This window comes from Vulpes vulpes, chromosome 3 (genome assembly GCF_048418805.1).
Source record: "Vulpes vulpes isolate BD-2025 chromosome 3, VulVul3, whole genome shotgun sequence".
NCBI lineage: Eukaryota > Metazoa > Chordata > Mammalia > Carnivora > Canidae > Vulpes > Vulpes vulpes.
The window spans coordinates 113205371-113225891 of record NC_132782.1 but is presented as its reverse complement, the minus strand read 5'-3'; the positions used below and the strand labels follow the sequence as shown (position 1 = coordinate 113225891).

At 61.8% G+C, this 20521-nt stretch overlaps 3 protein-coding genes across 3 annotated transcripts; 2 read left to right on the top strand and 1 right to left on the bottom strand.

The window, feature by feature from the left end:
* Nucleotides 1-5345: 5345 nt before the first annotated feature.
* Nucleotides 5346-9298, top strand: KREMEN2 (kringle containing transmembrane protein 2). The gene is made up of 9 exons (XM_072753960.1): nucleotides 5346-5957; nucleotides 6166-6340; nucleotides 7079-7170; nucleotides 7270-7394; nucleotides 7598-7751; nucleotides 7830-8162; nucleotides 8237-8359; nucleotides 8442-8520; nucleotides 8727-9298. Exons 1-9 carry the CDS (start codon nucleotides 5864-5866, stop codon nucleotides 8935-8937), a joined length of 1386 nt encoding a protein of 461 aa, XP_072610061.1. The 5' UTR covers nucleotides 5346-5863; the 3' UTR covers nucleotides 8938-9298.
* A 1103-nt stretch (nucleotides 9299-10401) lies between these two features.
* Nucleotides 10402-18158, top strand: PAQR4 (progestin and adipoQ receptor family member 4). The gene is made up of 3 exons (XM_025984643.2): nucleotides 10402-10702; nucleotides 12005-12226; nucleotides 12367-18158. Exons 1-3 carry the CDS (start codon nucleotides 10537-10539, stop codon nucleotides 12798-12800), a joined length of 822 nt encoding a protein of 273 aa, XP_025840428.2. The 5' UTR covers nucleotides 10402-10536; the 3' UTR covers nucleotides 12801-18158.
* On the bottom strand, nucleotides 13655-17853 carry PKMYT1 (protein kinase, membrane associated tyrosine/threonine 1). Its single transcript, XM_072753959.1, has 7 exons — nucleotides 17349-17853; nucleotides 16069-16562; nucleotides 15360-15466; nucleotides 15053-15225; nucleotides 14810-14967; nucleotides 13984-14082; nucleotides 13655-13900 (listed from the first exon to the last, which is right to left on the bottom strand). Exons 1-7 carry the CDS (start codon nucleotides 17697-17699, stop codon nucleotides 13789-13791), a joined length of 1494 nt encoding a protein of 497 aa, XP_072610060.1. The 5' UTR covers nucleotides 17700-17853; the 3' UTR covers nucleotides 13655-13788.
* Nucleotides 18159-20521: the final 2363 nt, after the last annotated feature.

The window sequence follows — 20521 nt, the reverse complement described above, 5'->3', positions numbered from 1 at the left end:
GGGAACAGATAGGACACCCAATCCCAGATCCATCTTCATGTCACACATATGCATGTCACACATACGCATGTGGCAGTGGCCACACCTGGAGGAGAGTCTGTGCCTCTACCAGTTGAGTCTACTCAGCTCCACTGTGGAAGGGGAGCCCCCCACAGGCGTGAGGTGCTCCAGCAAGAAGTGCTGAGTCCCGACAGCTGCTGCCACCTGCAAAGCCACCTGCAGGGACACTGAGTTCCTCATTCTCAAGTCCCATGGCCCTCAGCTTGGCTGCGCTCTGGGATGCAGCACAAGGAGAGTCACAGAGGGACCTAGGCTTCTCTTTACTCCTGGACACGCGTGCTGACGGGGGCCTGCGTGCTCCTCTCTGCTCCTGCTTGGACCTCAGAGGACACACGGATGCTCTGTGGCGCTTGGACTGACTCCCAGATGGACAGGAATTTTTGACACTGCCGTCCCCTTGGGTGCCCCACGGCTGCTCCAAGCTCCGCAGGCTTCCTCCCATAGGTCTGCTTCCTCCAGAGTCCAGAGCCCCGGAGAGGTCTCCTGCCCTGTCCCGTCACAGAGCAGAGTGCACCGGGGCAGATGCCCGGGAAGCTGGTGCCTCAGTGGATGGATGGAGACGGATCGGCAGGGCAATGCCCGCTCCCTCCCTGCTCCTGCTCTGCTGCTACTTTCCCCCAGTAAGCCCCATTGTAGGATGTCTCCACCACCGGAGCCCGTCATTAGTGTGCCCGCCCCCTCTGCATGATGGTGAGCAACAATTATGAAATTATGTTTCAATTATGGCATTAAAAACTTCACTAGGAATAGCAGAAATATCAACAAGGAACTCAACTCTTAAAACTGGGGGGCAGTGGCCAGCTGTAGGAGCCCCGGCCCCCAGTCCCTGCCCCCAGGGGTGTTAGGTGAGCATCGCAGAAAGGCTACTCGCGGCTCCAGCCCCTTGGTCCCCCGCCTCTGGCCCCCACGTCCTTCCCGCAGGACCCTGGCACCCAGGAACTCCTGTGCCAACAGTCAGCGTGTGCTTCTCAGAGCTCCCCGCCTGCCCCTCCCGCCCCCTCCCAAGGTCACGCCTCTGTCCTGGGCCTCCCTTCCTGCACTGGTCCAGGCCTCCCTGGAGGGCTCCCCTGCCCCCACCCGCCCCTAAAGCTGGGTGGTTGGTGTGGCGGGGACTGGCCCTCTGCCCTCTCCTGCCCAGCAGCTTTGAGGACTCCCAGTCTGTCTGCGGCATCGGCCTGGCCCTGTCTTCTGGAACTGGACCCGTGTGTCCAACCGCCTCCACGGCCTCAGCCCTGGTGACCCGTGGGCACGGGGTACAGCAGCAGAGGGGGACAGCCACCTGTTGTCCTCCTCATGGTGGTTCCACCGCACGAGGAGAAACCCAGAGCTGTGCTGCGTGCCGCCCTGTCCTTAATCCACGCGCCACTCAGTCTGACTCAGTGGCTCTTAGTATATTCACCAGTGCTGCGTCCATCACCACCATCTAATTCCAGAATATTCATCACCCCAAAAAGAAGCCCTAGACCCATTAGGCTCACTTACTCTGCCCACTTTCCCCACGTGGTGAAGCAGAAGGGGTTTCTTTCCCTGGAGCTGAGAGGCTTTGGGGGATTCGGGTGTCAGTCCATCCAGGGCGTCTTAACAAATGCCATAGATGGAGGGACCCTTCTACAACCAACGTGCACGCCTCAGGGCTCTGAGGCTGGAGGCCTGGGATGAGGGGGCACACCCGAGTATATTCTGACAAGAGCCTCCTTGCTGCATCCTCGTCGGGGCGGGTGACTAGCTCACTCTCCGGCCGCTCATGATCCATCCTGAAGCTCCACGCTGACCTAAACACCTCCCAGGGGCTTCACGTCCTGATAGCATCACATTTGATTCAAGTTTCAACATACGAATTTCGGAGGGATACAGTGACTCCAGGGCGTCAGCTAAGGTGCATACACAGTGAAAACAACCGTGTCGCTGGTCCTTGCCTGAGTAAACACACCCAGTCCCGGCCCCAGAATCACTAGAGCCCCAACCACTGGCCTGCATGGCTACAGCAGTCTCCACTGCCCCCTTTCTGCAATCCATCCCCATGATCGCCAGAGCTTTCTAAAATGCAGTCTTTTTTTTTTTTTTTTTTTTTTTTTAAGATTTTATTTATTTGTTCACGAGAGACACACAGAGAGAGAGGCAGAGACACAAGCAGAGGGAGAAGCCGGCTCCATGCAGGGAGCCCCATGCGGGACTCAATCCCAGGACCCCGGGATCACACCCTGAGCGGAAGGTAGACGCTCAACTGCTGAGCCCCCCAGGCGCCCCTAAAATGCAGTCCTATCACGCAGCACCTGGCCCAGGTGTCCTCTGTTTCGTTTCCACATCAAGTATGATGACCTGGTCCAAGGACCAAAAGCCAGAGGTACTGGGGTAGGAGGTCCCTGGCCTTAGGCCATATCCTGGCCCTGCAGAGCCCAGACCCTTCTGGCCGCCTATCCCACTGTTCCCCTGAAGGTTTGGAAGGCTCTAGAAGGGCCCCTTGGCTTTGGAAATAAGGCCCTGGCTTGGGCCTTGGGCTCTGGCCTCTCACCCCCAATGTTTTAGAGGAAGGAAGAGTATTTGTCCAGCACCTACAAGGGCTCAAACAATCTCTGTTAACTGTGATTGAGGAGGTGAAGACGGGGGGCAGTGGGGACCCAATCAGGGTCCTGCTCAGGTCCCTGTCCCAAGTCTGTTGGATGCTGGCTGGTGGAAGTGACCGACATGCCCACTGACATATGAAGGGATAAAGAAAATGTGGTCTAGCCACACCGTGGACTACTATGCAGCCTTCAAAAAGAGAGAGATCTGGGACGCCTGGGGGCATCTGGCAGTACAGGGCGCCTGGGGGGCTTAGGTCATGATCCTGGGTCCTGGGATGGCGTCCGCCTCTCCTCCCTGCTCGTGCTCTGTCTCTCAAATGAATAAATAAAATCTTTTAAAACGGGGCGGGGCGGGGGGGAGATTTGGACACAGACTCACGCAGGGAGAACGCCGCGTGAAGATGAAGCCAGACTGTGGTGATGCTTCCACAGGCCAAGGCACACCAGTGACGACCCAGTGGCCTCCCGAAGCTAGTGGAGGGGTGTCGAACAAGCCCGCACTCAGCTTCCAGAAGGAAGCCACCCTGCCGCCCAGGCTGTGGGACTTTGTTAGGACGCCGGGGAAAACAACACGGGCGACCAGAACTAGACGGGGCAGGGCTGTGTCAGTGGAGCTGCTGTAACAAGCAAACCTCCAGCCCAGCAGCTAGGCAACACGGGCTTCTTTCTCACGCATCCCTACTCTCCTGGCTGGTGGCCACCTTCCACGAGGTCACCTGGGAATCCAGCTCCTTCCCCCCTCCAGGCCCTGGGCATCTTCCACATCCAGTTTGGCAGGGGCCTACGTGTGTGCTTTGCCAACCCGGAGGTCCTGATGAAGGAAGTCCGGGGTGGAGCCTGGGAACCTGCATTTGTAACAAGCTCCTCAGGGATGCCGCTGCTGGTGGGCGGCCCCCCTACTTCGAGTACCGAGGCATCACTCCTGCACACGCCCTGTTGGCCCGAACTCACCCCCATAGTCAGATGCAAGGGAGGCAGGAAAATGAAGTTCAGCTGTTTGCACAGGAGCCGGAGGAACCGGGGTCAGTAAACACAGGTAGAGGGCCGGAGCAGGTAGGAGGGACCCAGCCCTCTCCCCACGCAGTCTGGGGGGACCCAGCAATAGTCCTGGCTGAGACTGTGAGGCCCTTCAGCTTTCCTGAACTCCAAGTGGCAGGGTGAGGGCCAAGGACCTCTTTAGTTTGAGGTTCCGGAAGTCATCTGGCACTGGAGCCTGCAAGGAGCACACTACACTGCCCCTCATGTGGGTGCCCCAGTTCTGGAACGGAGCACCCTCCCCCAGTCCTCCAGCCTCCCCTTTGCAGGAGACGGAGGCCTCAGGAAGTACATTAGACTGCGCAACAGCCTGGCCCATCCCTGCCAGGCAGGGGCAGTCCCCACTCTACTTTCCCTACTGACCCCTGTCGCTATCCCCCACCCGGCCCTTTCCTAGGTATTCGGTGACCCTGGAGGTGGGGCTCCACACACAACTCTGTCACAGAGCCGAGGCCTGCAGACCCCAGCTCCCTGCTGGCCAGAAACTTGGGAGGGCACCTACGAGCCCTGGCAGCAACTGCCTCTTTCCCACCTGCAGCGAAGGATGGCCGCGAGCTGTCCCCTGGCCCCGGGGGGGCATTAGGTGCTCTGCTGCTGGGCTGGCCTGCGCAGGTGAGCCTCCCAGTCCAGTGCTCAGCAAGGCCAGGAGCCCGGGAGCTGAGCCCTGGGCAGCCTGGTGGCCGAGGGGTACTCCCCAGGAGGCCACCCGCCTGGGCACCGACTTTCAGCAAGCCTGGCTCCTCCGAACCGCTCACCCGCTCACCGGGACACCAACTGAGAGGTGTCCGACCCGCCGGCGCCGCCCACATCTTGGCCCTTCTAGAATCCTTCCTGCTCCCCCTCCCATCCTAATGGCCCCGACAGCTCGGTCAGGGCTGGACAGCTTGGCGAGGGCCTGGGCAGGGGGCGAGGCTGGACTGAGCGGCCAGCACTGCGCGCGGGGCGGGGCCGCTGGGGGGGGCGCTGGGCGCTGCCGCCCATCCCCACCTCGGCGTCCGCCCCCGCCCTCCCACGCACCTGCGCTGGCCTCCCCCCAAGCCCTGGGGGCAGCCGGCGGGCGGCGCTGGGAGATCAGAGGATTCGGAGGAGTCGGCGGGGGGGGGGGGGGGGGGGGGGGGCGGGGAATTTCCCCCCACGCCTGCCCGGGCCTGCTCCCCTCCCCCGCCAGGGTGGGGGTGGGGGGGCTCCGCTGGGGGAATTCCACGGCGCTGCGAGGGCCCCGGCGAGCCTGGGCCGGGGGTCCTACGGAAAGAAGGGGGAAGAGAGGAGGGGGCGGGCCGGGACCAGGGGCGCAGCTGCCTCCGTCCCTAGACACCAGCTGGCCCTGCTTGTCCGGGACTGAGCGTCCACCGTTCCCGCCTGTCTCGGGGGCGCGGGGGGGGGGGGGGGGGGGCGGGGCAGGGAGTGGCACTTCCTTCGTCAAACCAGAGGCATTCGGTACTTGGGGAGAGGGGCGCGGGAATCCGAAGAGGGTGTGCTTTGGAGCTTGTGGCGCTGGGTGGGGGCCGGAAGTGCGAGCGAGGGCCGGATTCAGGGGCGCCTCTGGACAGGGTCTTGTATCAGCCCCATTAGGGCCCTTCTGTCCACCGACTGGCCTGGCCTGCTCCACGCAGCCCTAGAGCCCGCGGGGACCCTGGGAGCGAGCGGGGGGTGGGGGGAGCCGCGGGCCGGGAGACTGGGGTCCCCAGGCAGGGTGTTGGGGAGGGGGGTGTTGGCGTGGGAGACGTCTGGACCTGCTGCCTCCGCTCCAGTCTCGGGCGGGGCTTCCCGGCCTGGGGGGGATGGGGTGGGGAGGGAGGGATTCCAGGGGGAGGGACCCACAGAGGGACGCGAGGGGGGCAGGAGCCAGTGCGTTAGAGACCTGAGCGAGGGCGACTCAGAGAGCAAGGCGCCTCCCGAGGGGGTGGGTATGGAAGCTGAGGCGAGACCTGGAGCCCCTAAGAGGCAGTGACAGAGGGCGCCGCTGGCCAGAGGACCCCGGGGGATACAGCCAGGGGGAACCAGGGGCAGAGAGGCGCCTTCAGGGAAGGGAACCGGGGAGGCAGATCCCCGCGGGGGATTCACCGGCTCAGACGGAGAGCGCGGCCCGGAGAGCAGACTGTCAGAGGACAACGGCCCCCAGGTGGCCTGAAAGACTCCGGAGCGACCCTGGGGGCGGCCTGGACCCTGTGCCGGCCCGGGGAACCTCTCTCTGGTTGGGGACGATGGAGACGGGGGCCCCACAGGGCCTCCTCCTCCTCCTCTTCCTCCCGCTGCTGCTGCCCCGCGGGGCCTCAGCAGCGAGCCTGCACAGCCCAGGTGAGTCTTGGCCTAAGGACAGCGGTGGTCACCTCTGCTGTCCATTGCCTCGCCGGGGCGGAGGCAGAGGAGGGGGCGGAGCCGGTGGCTGGAGCAGCTGAGAGGGGGGGGGAGGGGGCGTGCTGGCTGGCAAGCAGGGTGGCAGTTGGGGTTGCAGTGGTGGAGATGTGGGAAGGTCCGACCTCCGGCCCCCGCGGTTGTCCTGCAGGCCTGTCCGAGTGCTTCCAGGTGAATGGCGCCGACTACCGCGGCCACCAGAACCGCACAGGGCCCCGCGGGGCTGGCCGCCCGTGCCTCTTCTGGGACCAGACGCAGCAGCACAGCTACAGCAGCGCCAGCGACCCCCAGGGCCGCTGGGGGCTGGGCCCGCACAACTTCTGCCGGTGAGGGGAGGGCGGGGGCCGACTGGGCTGCGCAGAGGTCTTGGCCCGTGGGACACAAAGTCCACCTGGAGGGGCTGGGCGCGCAGCTGTGCGAGGGACCCGGCCTAGCCCCTCCTAGGGGCCAGGTGGGACGCACTGAACATTTTCCGGCGGGGGACTGGCCTTCGGTGCCCAAACTCTGCAGACTGTCAGGTCAGGCCTGGGCATCCCAGAAGCTGGTGCCAGCGGAACCCAGGCAGCGGCGAGCTCTGGAGTAAGGGGCCGGGCCCTTGCCATACAACTTACTTGAGAGGCTCTACTTGTGATGGAGGGATTGGGGGTTCAGAGCCCCCCTGCTGTCTGGAGTGGAGTGGAAGGACACACAAAGCTCAGAAATCCCCACTTTTGCCTTAAAGTAGGGTTCCAAGGCAAGAGAATGGCTGAGGCCCAAGGCAGGGTTGGGGAAACCCCTGGTGGCCTCAAAGTCCTTGTGTATAAGGTCATGTCCTAGCAACACCTGCAGCCCAAAATATGTCCTCAGGGCCCCTTTAAGGACATCTTCTCCTTACCCCCCACCCAGTCGGAAGTTGACATCCAGAAGCACTTGGGACAAACCTGAACTTGTGGGACAACAGAGAGGAACGCACAAATAAGTTCTAACACACGTGGTGGCCGTTTCGAGAACAGGTTGTGGGGTGGGGCCTGGGATTTGCAGCCTTTGGGGTGGGGGGATCTGGACCACTTCTCCCCCAATGGCAGGAACCCAGACGGCGACGTGCAGCCATGGTGCTATGTAGCCGAGACAGAGGAGGGCATCTACTGGCGCTATTGTGACATCCCCACGTGTCACAGTGAGTGGGCCTGGCTGGGCAAGGCTGGGAATGGCTGGCTGCCTGGGTAGAGTTGGCTCTTGGAGGGAAGGGACCAAGCCTGACTCTGTTGCTCCTCAGTGCCCGGGTACCTGGGCTGCTTCGTGGATTCGGGGACCCCCCCGGCTCTCAGCGGCCCCAGCGGCACCTCGACAAAGCTCACGGTGCAGGTGTGCCTCCGCTTCTGCCGCATGAAGGGCTACCAGGTACTGACCCCCACCTCCTGCCCAGAATGGTGACCCCCGAACTTGACCTCAGGACCCAAATCAACTCCCACCTATGACGTCAAACCCTGACGTTGATTTTGGAAGCTCCAGGCCAGCTCTCACCTCCGGCCAGGCCCCAGCCTCCCGCTCCCCCAGCCCCGCCCCCGCCCCTGCCTCGGGGGTCACCCAGTCTGTGCTCCCAGCTGGCGGGCGTGGAGGCCGGCTACGCCTGCTTCTGTGGCTCCGAAAGCGACCTGGACCGGGGACGCGCGGCCCCAGCTACCGACTGCGACCAGATTTGCTTCGGCCACCCGGGCCAGCTGTGCGGCGGCGATGGGCGCCTGGGCATCTACGAAGGTGACGAGTGAGCGGGCAGGGGGTGCTGGGGCGGGCGGGGAGCCCGGCCCGGGGTTCTGACGCCGGCCCCGCCCACAGTGTCCGTGGGCTCCTGCCAGGGCAACTGGACCGTGCCTCAGGGCGTCGTGTACTCCCCGGACTTCCCCGACGAGTACGGGCCGGACCGCAACTGCAGCTGGCTGCTGCGCCCTCCGGGCGCCGCGCTGGAGCTCACCTTCCGCCTCTTCGAGCTGGCCGACCCGCGCGACCGGCTGGAGATGCGCGACGCTGCCTCGGGCAGCCTGCTCCGCGCCTTCGACGGCTCCCGCCGGCCGCCGCCCGGGCCGCTGCGCCTGCGGGTCTCCGCGCTGCTGCTCACCTTCCGCAGCGACGCGCGGGGCCACGCGCAGGGCTTCGCGCTCACGTTCCACGGTGAGAGCCCGGCCCGCGCCCCCGCCCCCGGCCCCCGGCCCGCCCCCCGCCCCGCCTCACCTCTCTTCCGGCAGGGCTGCAGGACGCCGCTGACGACCCGGCGCCCGAGGGCTTGGCCCAGACCCCCGCAGCGCCCCTCGACGGGGCCAACGCGAGCTGCAGCCCCCGGCCCGGGGCTCCGGAGGCCGTGATGGGGGGTGAGGCGGGCGTGCCAGGCGGGAGGGAGTTTGGGGAGCCGCCCCGCCCAGACCCGCTCCTCACAGCACCGTGTGCCCGCAGCCCGGGTCTTCCCGACGGTCGCGGCCGTCTCCGTGCTGCTGCTGCTGCTGCTGTCGCTGCTGCGCCTGCTGCGCCGACGGTGCGCCCCCCGGGGCAGGGCCTGAGGGCGGACGCCTCGCTGCGCGGGAGGGGTGCTGGGAAGCTGGGAGCTCCAGGGGGGCCGGGCTGGGTTCTCGGGGGCCGAGGCCTTGCGTCCACACAGGGAGTCGCGCGTGCGACCGCAGGCAAAGCAGGACGCTGGAGGCAAAATTGGTTGGGTTCGGCTGACGTCTGCTCCTTCTCTAGGAGCTGTCTGCTGACTCCGGGAAAAGGGCCCCCGGCGTTGGGGCCTTCGCGGGGCCCGGGGAGAAGCTGGGCTGTGTGGTACCGCGGGCCTCGAGGGGTGGCCCTGCCCTGCCCCCCGGGGGACCCTCAGGCTGAGGGTCTAGCGGCGAGTTACCGGCCCCTGAGCGCCTCCAGCCAGAGTTCCCTGCGCTCACTCATCTCTGCTCTCTGACTCGGGACCCTCTGCAAGCGGGATGGACACCCGAGACTCCATGCCGCACTCAGCGCTGACCTTCCGCCCCGTTAAGGGCAGCTGGGTCTCTGGTCATCCCGTGGAGGCCAGACGTTGGACCGGAAGCATCTGGTGCTGTTGAGAACTTGGTCTGCCCCTCAGGGGCCAGATGGCAGAGGCCTAAGGGCAAGAGGATCCCAGCTCCCCTTCCTCATGAACGTTGATAGAGGGGTCTCTGATTTCAGTTGGCTTCGAGAGCCTCTTGGGGTGGTCCTGGACTGCTGCCCTAAGTGAAATGTGAGAGGTCAAGGAAAGCAGTCAAAAGACCAACCATAGACTTTGAATAAAGGACCTATTTTGATACAGGGCTCTGCAAGTTCCTGCGTGATGAAAGGGGTTATGTTAATGAGGGTATGGGAACAAAGTTAGGTGTGTCCATGCAAATTAAGGTTGGTCGGAGCATGGAGTGATTCGGGGCCGCCAGGAAGGCGGAGGACTGAGAAAGGCGGAGGCAGAAGGGTGGGTGGGGTCCGGGAGAAGGGGAGGAGGGGGAAGCGGGGGGGTGGGCGGGGTTAAACCGGAGGAGGATGCATTCCTGGACCCGCTTTAGGATGAACCCGGGCAGGGACCGACTTTTCTCCCTTGGCCTCCTGCCTACTCTCTTCCCCTCCGATTCCTGTCTTTTTCGGGTGGAACTGAAGGTGCCCTCCATGGGCGATAACAGGGAGCGAGTCTGACCGCGCCCAGGTTCTCAGAAGACTGGTCCGAAGGGCAGGGCATCGCCCGAGGGTGCGGGGCGCGTCAGACACACCTGTAGAGGCCTGAGCATCTGAGCGTGGCCCGCTGCGCTCGGGCTGAGTCGACTGATCACCCCTGGAGTCGGGGCGCGCCGGGTCTAGACCTTCCTGGGCCGAAGGGCCGGGGCCGGCAGCACCTTGGACAGAGCCCGGGTGAGGGGTGGGGATGGGCGGCGGGGAGGCTGAGTGCCCCAGGGTGCGTCGACCTGGGGGTCGCGCGGAAAGCTGGGGCGCGCGAGGCAGACAAGGCGCCGGGGTCACTCCAGCAGAGCCACCGGGACCCAGAACCTCGGAGCCCTCGCCCACAGCTACCCCATGCAAATAAGGCTGGGACCGCGTATATTATGCTAATTGAGCCAAAGTCTGGGCGTGGGCGGGGCCTCCCCACCAGCCGCGCCCATTGGCCCTCGCAGGGTCGACGTCACCGGCACCGCGCGCGAAACGCTGGCGGGATGGCGGGGGCGAGCCGTTGGGGCGGAGTCTGGCGTCCCCACCAGCGTCCGGCCGCACCCGTCCTCCCGGCCGCGGAGAGACAGCCGGCCGTCCCCGCGGCGCGCCCGCCCCTACCAGGCCGGCCGCACTGCGCTCCGGCGCCCCGCGCTGCCCCAGCCTCCGCCCCGGCGTGGGGGCGCCCGGCCGCGCGTGCGCAGCGCGGGAGGGGTCGCGGGCCAGGACCCCCGGCGGCGCGTGCGCGGACGGAGCGCCGGGCGGCGGGCGGGCGCCGGGATGAGCCTCCGCGCGCCGCGGCAGCCCTGAGCAGCAGGCCGGGCCAGAGGAGCGCGGCGCCCGCCCGGCGCGGGCCATGGCGTTCCTGGCCGGGCCGCGCCTGCTGGACTGGGCCAGCTCCCCGCCGCACCTGCAGTTCAACAAGTTCGTGCTCACGGGCTACCGGCCGGCCAGCAGCGGCTCGGGCTGTCTGCGCAGCCTCTTCTACCTGCACAACGAGCTGGGCAACATCTACACGCACGGTGAGCCGCGCGCCCCGCATCCACACCCGCGGCAGCCTTGCCCGAGCCGGCCTGGGGGTCCGGTGGCCGGCGGGCGCCCAGTGTTCAGGTCCCGGGCTGCCTGGGGCCTGGCACGGCTGGGCGCCCTGGTGACAAAGCTGCCATTGTCCCGAATGGAACTGTCCTTCCGCTCCCGGGCGGGGCCCCGGGGCAGACGGGGGACACAGAGTGGGGGACCGAGTCCGCTTAATCCCTCTGAGCCCCGGGGAGGAGCCTGGTGCCCGCCCCCTTCATAATCCCAGCGTCCGGGGCACCTTCCCCCCGCCTGCGCTCGTCCAGGACATGGGTGTTAACTTCGGCCTCGGGGCCCAGGAAAGAAGCCAGGCCCCAGCCCCTCCCGGGGCGGCGGTCTTGCCACCCTCCTGTGCCCGGGGCTCCGCCTGGCGGCGGCCCCTCCTCCCCACCTCCGCGGCCCTTATCTGCTGACACAGCCCTGCCACTCCTTGGGCTGTCCGGGCCAGGAGAGGGGCCTGAGCCCGCTGGGCCTAACCTTGGTACCTGGCTCGCCGGCTGACTGGGGCCTGGCCAGACCTTGCCCATGTGCAGCCAGCAGCCTAGTCGTCTGTGCCTGTCTTTGACCCCTGGGAGGGCAGTGCCAGAGTGCCCAGGGGAAAGGGTGGGAAGGGCCTGGCTGGGGCTGAGAGGAATGGAGGGCAGGAAAAGCTCCCTGGGGAAGTAGGAAACGAGCTCCTGCAGCTGGTCTCCCCTGCCTGAGTCTGCCCTTTCTGGAAGACAGAAAGACCCAAAGCCTCCCTGTGTCTGGTCACTTATAGAGAGGACACAGGGATTGAGAGAAGCAAGCTAAGTGACCTGCAGATCTAGTATCATTGCCCACATATCCTATATAAAATTCAGCATGAGATCATGCCTCCCTCTGGCTTCTGCTGACACACCAAGTTTGGGGGATTGGGGCCCCCTGTGTTCTGGGGAGGTAATGTGCTACAGGGAGGAGATAAGACTGCCGGGTTCTACTCTGCTTTCATTGCTGGGGTCACCTGGGGCACTGGCTTGGGTTCTTCAACTGAATGTGTGGACAACGGTCTCTACCTCCAGAAACTCTTGGGAGCTCTGCTAAGTCACTGAAGTTACTGAAGGCACAGGGCCTGCCCCTGCCGGGGGCCTGGCCACGAGCGTGCTAAGAGTATCGTCAAGACCCATCTTGTCTCCTCCCTCCTGTATCATCTCTAGACTGTGGGCTCCCTGAGGACGTGGCTTGTCCTCGGCGCTCAAGCCATGTGATGGATAATTGTCTCCCTCCCCCAGGGTTGGCCTTGCTAGGCTTCCTGGTGCTGCTGCCCATGACCATGCCATGGGGCCAGCTGGGCCAGGACGGCTGGCTGGGCGGGACACACTGTGTGGCCTGCCTGGCCCCTCCCGCAGGCTCTGTGCTCTACCATCTCTTCATGTGCCACCAAGGGGGCAGCGCCGTGTATACCCGCCTCCTCGCCCTGGACATGTGTGGCGTCTGCCTTGTCAACACCCTTGGTGAGCCACGCGACGGGGCGGCCTGAAGGACGGGAGGTGGGTGGCCACCAGGGAGGTGGAGGGAGGGTCACTCACACGAGTCCCTGAAGTAGAGGGCAGGCAGTTCCCGGGTGACGTGCCTCCCGCCTCTTTCCATACAGGGGCGCTGCCCATCATCCACTGCACCCTGGCCTGTAGGCCCTGGCTGCGTCCGGCTGCCCTGGTGGGCTACACCGTGCTGTCCGGCGTGGCTGGCTGGCGGGCCCTCACTGCCCCCTCCACCAGTGCCCGGCTTCGTGCCTTTGGTTGGCAGGCTGCTGCCCGCCTCCTGGTGTTCGGGGCCCGGGGAGTGGGGCTGGGCTCCGGCGCCCCGGGCTCCCTGCGCTGCTACCTACGCATGGATGCGCTGGCACTGCTTGGGGGACTGGTGAATGTGGCCCGCCTGCCAGAGCGCTGGGGACCTGGCCGCTTCGACTACTGGGGCAACTCCCACCAGATCATGCACCTGCTCAGCGTGGGCTCCATCCTCCAGCTGCACGCCGGCGTCGTGCCAGACCTGCTCTGGGCCGCCCACCACACCTGCCCCCCAGACTGAGCCACCTTCTGCCTGCCACGTCGGCCTCTCTGCAGTCACCTGGGACCGACGATCGCGCTTCACCCCTGCTGGTCTGCGAGGGGCTGACTCCCTGGATGCTCCCAGCAAACTGGACTTCCCAGCTGGCAGCCGTCACCCGTTCATCTGATCTTCCCTGTGGGCTAGCCTCTTCTACGCACGTCTCGGAGCTCTGGCTTCCCTCCCTGCCTTCTTTCCGGGTACTGTCTGTGTGGGCTAGACCGAAACCTTCCTTCCTAGGCCTCTGTTTATCCTCCTCTGTGACCTGTGAGGGTGTGGCCAGAGGGACTCTGAGGTCACGTCTGGCTCTGACAGTTGGGATGCTATCAGCCCAGAGCCATGAGCCCACCACCCTCCCCCACATGTAAGGTACCTCGTGGCTGCCTTGCCCAGCCTTCAGCCCATATTTCCTGACCTTTCTGCTCTGCATGCTAGCCCTCCGGGCAGCCTGAGGCTCACCCACCCCTTCTCCCTTCGTCCAGAGACTGTGGAGTGAGGGGTTTGGGCAACAGGACTAGTCTCTTATCCCAGGACCAAGGGGTAGGAGGGCGGCTGCAGCTGTTTTTTCCAGGCAGCTAGCACAGAGACATGAAGCACTGAGTGGCCACTGGGCTGAGGGCCCTCCCTCCACCTCGAGTGCCATGCTCTGATGGCTCGACCTACACAGTGGGGACGTGCCTGCTCAGGAAATCTCTGCTCCACACAGCGCCTGGATCCTACCTCCAGTCAGCTGGCCTGGGGCCCTGTATCAGGGCTCAGCCTCGGGGCCACAAACCCCCGGCAACATCAATAAAGGGTAGGAAGCGCTGTGTTGTCACACAAGCAAGCTTGGGTGCTCCCAAGATTCAAATACATTTTATTAGACATGGGTAGGCAGGAGGCACCAGTGGAGTTCCCAGAGGGAACCCCACCTCCAGGAGGATTGGGGGGGTGGCTAAAAGGTTAAAAGCGCCAAGGCTGGCTTGTGGACTCAGCCTGGGCCCAGTGAGTCCTCAAACAGGCTGAGAAGGTTCCGAGGTTCGAAGGAGGGGAAGGAGCCCCGAGGGGGCTCGGAGTCAATGTCACTCAGGTCCAGGGCATCCCTGGGTGGGAGGGAAGAGAGACAGATGACACTCAGAGACTGAGAGCCACCACCTCCCACCCCCTGGACTCAGGGCCTGCTCACCTCAGTGTGTACCTGTTCCGGGGGGCGGGGGAGCCACTGCGGGGGGTGGAGGTGTTCCCAGTAGCCCTGCCCAGGACAGTCTCTGCAGAGAGTGAGAGCCTGCACAGGGTAGCCAGACAAGTAAGGTGTCGAGGGGTGGGGAGTGCACCCGGAGGCCGCCACAGCTGGGCGGGGCAGGGAGCCGGCGCCAGGCTCCTCCTGCCATGGACAGGGGCAGGGCCACTGTCAGGAACCAGCGGAAACAAGGTGCCCCTTGAGAAAAGCACTTTCACAACTTTGAAAGGCCACCTCTGTTCCGTTTCGGAACACATGGGTTTGGACAGCTAGCTTTGAAGTGACCTTGTGGTAAATGAAGCTTAGCTGGTACTTCATGTCGATATAAAGTGTCCCCATGGCAAAGGAGTGACATTTCCTTAAAGAAGGGGTTAATGGTATGGTTCCTCCTGAGGCTGGTGCCCAAGCCTGTGGTTTTGTAACAGTTCCTTAATGACAGCCTCTCCTCTGGCCACCAGGTACCTAGAACCGAGGAGTTTCCCAGGGCGCAGCTCCCCAGGCTGTGAGAGGACAGTACCTCATCTGTGGGCACCGGCAGCCCCTGCTGTCATGGGAGCTGTGGCCCCCACCCTGCTCCCTGCTCTGGGCTTGGAAGGGACAGCTGCATTCAAACAGGGCAGGCTGCACCCCCACTGGCCTCGATTCCCTTCCCAGGGCATGATGGGGGCCAGGTTTGTGGGAGGGGTCTCTCCCTGCTAATCCTCCTGGGTCTGGGACCTGACACTGTTGACCACCCCTACCCCCGCCCCCAGCTCCCTCAGCTCTCACCCACCCTATGCTGTCATCATCCCAGCTGCTGGAGAGGCTGCTGTCCAGGAGGAGGCTGCAGGGTGGGGAGCCAGGCGGGGTGGCTGGTGGGCTCGGCGGCTGCAGCCAGCTGGCGGGGTGAGCCAATCTGTGCCAGAGCCAGCACATCAAGGAAAGCAGGGCCTGTGGGGACAGGGATAGTGGAGGCAGGTCACACCCTGGCACTGGGGAGCAGGGTGGGGCATCCTGCCACCATCGCCTGACTTACCTGCCACAGGGCCCACCCTCGGCTGAAGGCATCGGCAGCCACGTACCACAGAATGCTCCATGGCCGAGGCCGCCTGAGCATGGGCAGAGCCAGCAGGGCCTCAGCAGTGGCCCGCAGCTTGGGGTCAGGTTCCAGCATCATGGTGAGGACAGAACGCAGCTCGGAAGATAGGCCTGTCCACAGGGCAGGGCCGTGTCAGGGGCGACTGGGCCTGGAGCCCAGTGGTCCCCACCGCCAGCCATGCCATCCCCCACGACCCTCCTGGTGGGGGGCAGCACATTCCTGTCCATCCCTGCCCTCCACTTACCAGCAGTGAACTCAGGAGGCAGATAGCCCTGGCGAAGCTGCTGCCAGCCCTCCCCACCGTGGGGCAGCTCCATGTTGCACGCCACTTCCAGGACGGTGAGACCCAGACTGGGAAGGACGGGGGCAGGGACAAGAAGAGGCAAGGTTGGCCTTGGGACCCGGACTCCAGAAGGGCTGCTGTCTTCCACCATGAGCCAGGGAAGTGGGGAGGGAGCAGTGAGGGGTCCTGAGAAGGCCCCAGGAGGTCCAAAGGTGGGACCATGGTGTGGGGCATGGAGCCCACACACAGCACAGGCTGCCCACCAGCCGGCGAGCCATCCTGCACTGCTCACTGGACAGGCACTGGGGCTGCTCATGTTCCTGTCCCCATTGTGTTGATAAAGCTGGATATGGCTGCTAGAGGCTGAACAGCGTTACTGGCAGGGACAAGGGAGCCCAGTGCCAGGTCCAGTCCCTGTAAATGCAGTAATCATTCCTCCTGTGGAGGTGCAGTGAGGAAGTGGGTAAATCCATGTAAAGTGGCTCCAGAGGGTTTGCTGCTTAGACAGCCTGACTGCAGAACCCCCTCAGCCTCAGGGCAGGCCTCCACCCCTTTGGGGCAGGATGTTCAGCCCGAGGCCCGGGTTCCTGACTTTGGACTAGGGTGGCGCTTCCCTCCCTCGGGCAACTGCAGCCCCCACCCCCGGCACCGCCCCCCTCCCAGCCCTCACCTGAACACATCGGCTGCTGTCCCGTAGGAGCCCTGCAGCAGCTCTGGGGCCATGTAACGGGGGTCTCCCTCCTGGGCCTCACCAGCTCCAGACGTACCCAGCTCAACCAGCAGCCCAAAGTCACCCAGCTTGCAACGGTCCCGGGGCCCCAGGAAGATGTTGGCAGGCTTGACGTCAAGGTGGACCAGACCTTGGCCGTGGAGGTGAGCCAGGGCCAGCAGGGTATCTCGCAGGTAGCCCCAGACCTGGGCCTCTGGCAGGCCGGTGCCCCAGGCCTCACAGTGCTGCTGCAGGCTGGGCCCACACAGCTCGGTCTGCAGGTACAGGATGCCGCCCTCCTCCCAGGCTTGCTCCAGCCGCACACAGCGCGGGTGCTGCCCCACCTTCTCGTGGCCGCTGACCTCAGCCAGCTTGCGGGCCCGGTCCTTGGGGCCCCGGAATGGTGACATCGAGCGCTTTATTGCATAGAGCCGGCCATCTTCCTTGGAGCGCACCTGGAAGGGAGGCGGCACCCACAGGTGGGATGGGAGGTGGCATGAGCACTTAGAATGACTATCTGGCGGGTTCTATTAAGAATTTACAAGTGTGGAAGTTGCAGCATGGCATCTACCTTAGAGAGACCCGTGCGCAACTATGAGCTCTAAGCATTGGCCTAGAAGTGTGTCCGTGGCACGCAGTTATATGAAGAAAGCTGGCTACAGAACCATGTGGACAGTATGATCCGCTGTGTTGAAGATGAGTTTGTCTCTATATGGTCAACTCTGGAGATGTACAGAGAAGGGTCTGGAAGGAGGGACACCCACCTGAGAAGCACAGTAGTTTCCTCTGGGAAGAACTGGTCTACAGACCTATGTTGTTTGTACTTTTTAACCACAAAATTATCTCCATGTAGTACTTGTGTAAGCAGAATCACCATTTTAAAGAAAATATAAATGACTAGAAATATATTTTAAGAAAAAAAAAGTGGCATGGAGGGGGTAGCCTGAGTGCCTGCCGGCCTAAGGGGTGGGGAAGCGTGTGCCCTACAGACAGGGCTGGCTCCAGGGCAGGAGAGAAAGCAGCCAGGAGCCTGTAAGGCGTGCCAGGCTGTGGACAAGGGGGGAGTGTGTATTGAGAGGCCTGTGGGAGGGGAAGGCGAAAGCAGTCGAATCAGGCACTGAGGAACGGAGCATGTCAACCCGTGAGAAGCAGGCTGCCCAGGACAGTCCCATCCAGGCAGGGGCGGGAGGCGGGGCAGGGGGCAATCCCCAGCAAGCCCAAGGAGTCGTCACCCCACTCACCTTGAAAACCTCTCCATAAGAGCCATGGCCCAGGCGGCCAAGCCTCTGGAAGCTCTGTTGGAAAAAGGACTCTGGCCGGCTTGGGTCATATGAGGGGCTCTGTAGGGTCTCAGAGGCTTTGCCTCGAAATGACACCCTCCGGGGCTGGGGCTGGTGCCAGCCTGGGGTCCGGGAAGGAAAGAGGCGGCTGATGGGGATGCTGCCTTTGGCAGGGGGCCGGGGCGGGAGGCTCCGACTGAGCCCCCCAGGCCTCTTGAGGGAGAAGCCAGGTTCTGCGTGACGGAAGTAGGCTGGCACTGGGACAGGGGTACCACTCAGGGGTGGAGGGGTGCCCTCTGTGGGCACAGGCATGACCAGCGCAGGAGGTACTGAGGTGCACAGCACGGAGCAGTGTGTCCACTCAAACAGTGCCTGGTTCTGTGGCCCCAAAGAGGCCTCGGAAGACAGCCACGTCCACTCTGCTCACACGTTCTGCTTTACACATGGAGGCCACAGGGACGAGCACCTGCTGGGAGAAGGCAGGGGACAGATATACATAGACCTGGACAGAGTCATCTGTACCCTGGAGGTCATAGAAGCAAGAACTGAAAAACCCACGGCCATGTCCTAGAGACTTCCACAATCCAGCAGAGGTTAAGCTGAGGCAGGTTCTGGAGCTGGACCGCCTGAATGTGTATCCCTGCCACATCACAACCAGCTGTTTGGCCTTAAAATATGCACCTTCTTCCAAAAATGTAAAGTGGAAATATTAACACAGGCCCACCAGCCCTTATCTCTAATTCAAAAGTAAAAACAAAGATCTGAAACCAAGTTTCTTTTCTGACTTTTTTCTCCCTGCTACAGGGCTAAAACTCCTTTAGTGGGGCTCCACTTCCAGCTCCGTGTTACAGATGCTAAGGTCCAGGCAGGTGCAGCAGAGAGGCTGGGGGCTCCCTCTTCCATCAGTCCCCGTCACAGGGCAAAAGCTCCAGCTCAGAGCCAGAGGGCAGGGAACACTGAGGCCTGATCGCTCCAGCCCAGGCTCATTCACAGAAAGGAAGTTCCCCCATGGGAAGGGCAAGCAGAGAAGGCCAGAAGCTACCGTCCCCACCCTAATGCAGCAGTGTCACCCAGAGAGATGGGCACCACTGTCCCTGCCCTCAGCTCCAGACCTGTGGCCCAGAGATTCTGCCTACGGAGAAGCAGGCAATGGAGAAAGAAAGTTCTGAAGCTCTCCCTGAAAAAAAAAACAAAAACAAAAACAAAAAACTTGATTTCAAACGATGTGTAGGAAGTTCAAGCCTAAAGGCACTCTCAAAGTCAGTGCAGGTTTCGGTGGTAAGCAAATAGGAGGAAGCTGTATCTCATTAGTGCAACAAGGCACCCTATAGGCCAGCTGGTTTAGCAGAGAGAACTGGGGAAAGAGATTGCTAACAAGAGCTTTGTTGGGGTCAGAACAAACCTCAGACACTGAATTCAAAAGCTACCTTGAAAAAAAAAAAAAAAAAAAAAAAAAACAAAAGCTACCTTGACTAAGGAGCCCCAAATTACTTAGCTCAGTCTACGGAGCAACTGATGCCCTAGGCATTGTCAAAAGCAATAGAACAATCAGCCCACAATTGGTGGAGCCTAACAGTTAAGTGTGGAAAAGGATAAAGAGAGCCCCTGTAAAACCACTGGCATTCCAATGTGTCCTCACACATGCCCAAGCCTGGGCCCTCTGAGGAGTAGCAGCAGAGGCTTCACACTGCAGGTAAAAGAGACATCACTCCAATGGCCCAGCCTGTCCATCCGAAGCACATAAACAAGCAAACAATAGTCACAATCCCCAGAGGGGGGTGAGAAACCAGGAGCCACAGTTGCTATAACATTGTCTGAAATGCCCAGTTTTCGACAACAAAAAATTACTAGATTTACAAAGACATAGGAAAGTGTGACCCACACACAGGAACAAAGCAGATGACAAAAAACTACCTGTAAGAGGGACCAGATGCCAGGTTTCACAGATAAAGGCATCAAAGTAGCTGCTATAAATATTTCCAAAGAACTAAAGGAAACCATGCTTACCAAAAAGAATCAGGATGATAACATCTCACCAAATAAAGAATATTAATAATGAGATAGAAATTATAAAAAGAACCAAGTGGATGGGATGCCTGGGTGGCTCAGCAGTTGAGCACCTGCCTTTGGCTTAAGGTGTGATCCCCGGGTCCTGGGATCGAGTCCCACATTCGGCCCCCTACAGGGAGCTGCTTCTCCCCCTGCCTCTGCCTCTGCCTCTGTCTCTCATGAATAAATAAATAAAATATTTAAAAAAATAAAGAACCAAATGGAAATTATGAAAATGAAAGGTAAAATGCTGAAATAAAAATACTCACTGGAGGGGCTCAACAGTAGATTTGAACTGCCAGGATGATTGGCAAACTTGAAGATAGATCAACAGAGATTATGCAGTCTGAAGAACAGAGGGAACAAAGAATGAAGAGAGGGAACAGATACTTGGAGGATTGTAGGATACCAGTACATACACCAGCATGTACAGAATGGCACACTGAAGGAAAGAAGAGAAGCAGCAGGGAAAATATGCTAAGAAATAATAGAGGAAAGCTTCCCAAATGTGATTCCCAGAAAAACCTCCCTGCCCCAAGAAAAATGAATTAACTTAGCCAATAAGCTCAGTAAACTTCAGGTAGGATAAGTGAAGAGATCCACCTGCAGACACATCATATTAAAAATGCTCAAAAGAGGGGCCCCTCGGGGGCTCAGTCAGTTAAGCATCTGCATTCAGCTCAGGTCATGATGCCAGGGTCCTGGGATCTAGCCCTGTGTTGGGCTCCCTGCTCAGCGGGGAGCCTGCTTCTCCCTCTCCCTCTGCAGTTCTCCCTGCTTGTGCTATCTCTCTGTCAAATAAATATATATTTTTTAAATGCTGAAAACCAAAAACAAGGACATAATCTTGAGAGTGTTAAGAGGAAAAGCACTGGGAGTCCTGGGTGGCTCAGCAGTTTAGCACCTGCCTTCGGCCCAGGGTGTGATCCTGGAGTCCTGGGATCAAGTCCTGCTTTGGGCTCCCTGCATGGACCATGCTTCTCCCTCTGCCTCCCTCCCTCTATCTCTCATGAATAAATAAATAAACATCTTAAAAAAAAAAAAAAAAAGGAAAAGCACTAATCACTCACAAGCCTCCCCCACCC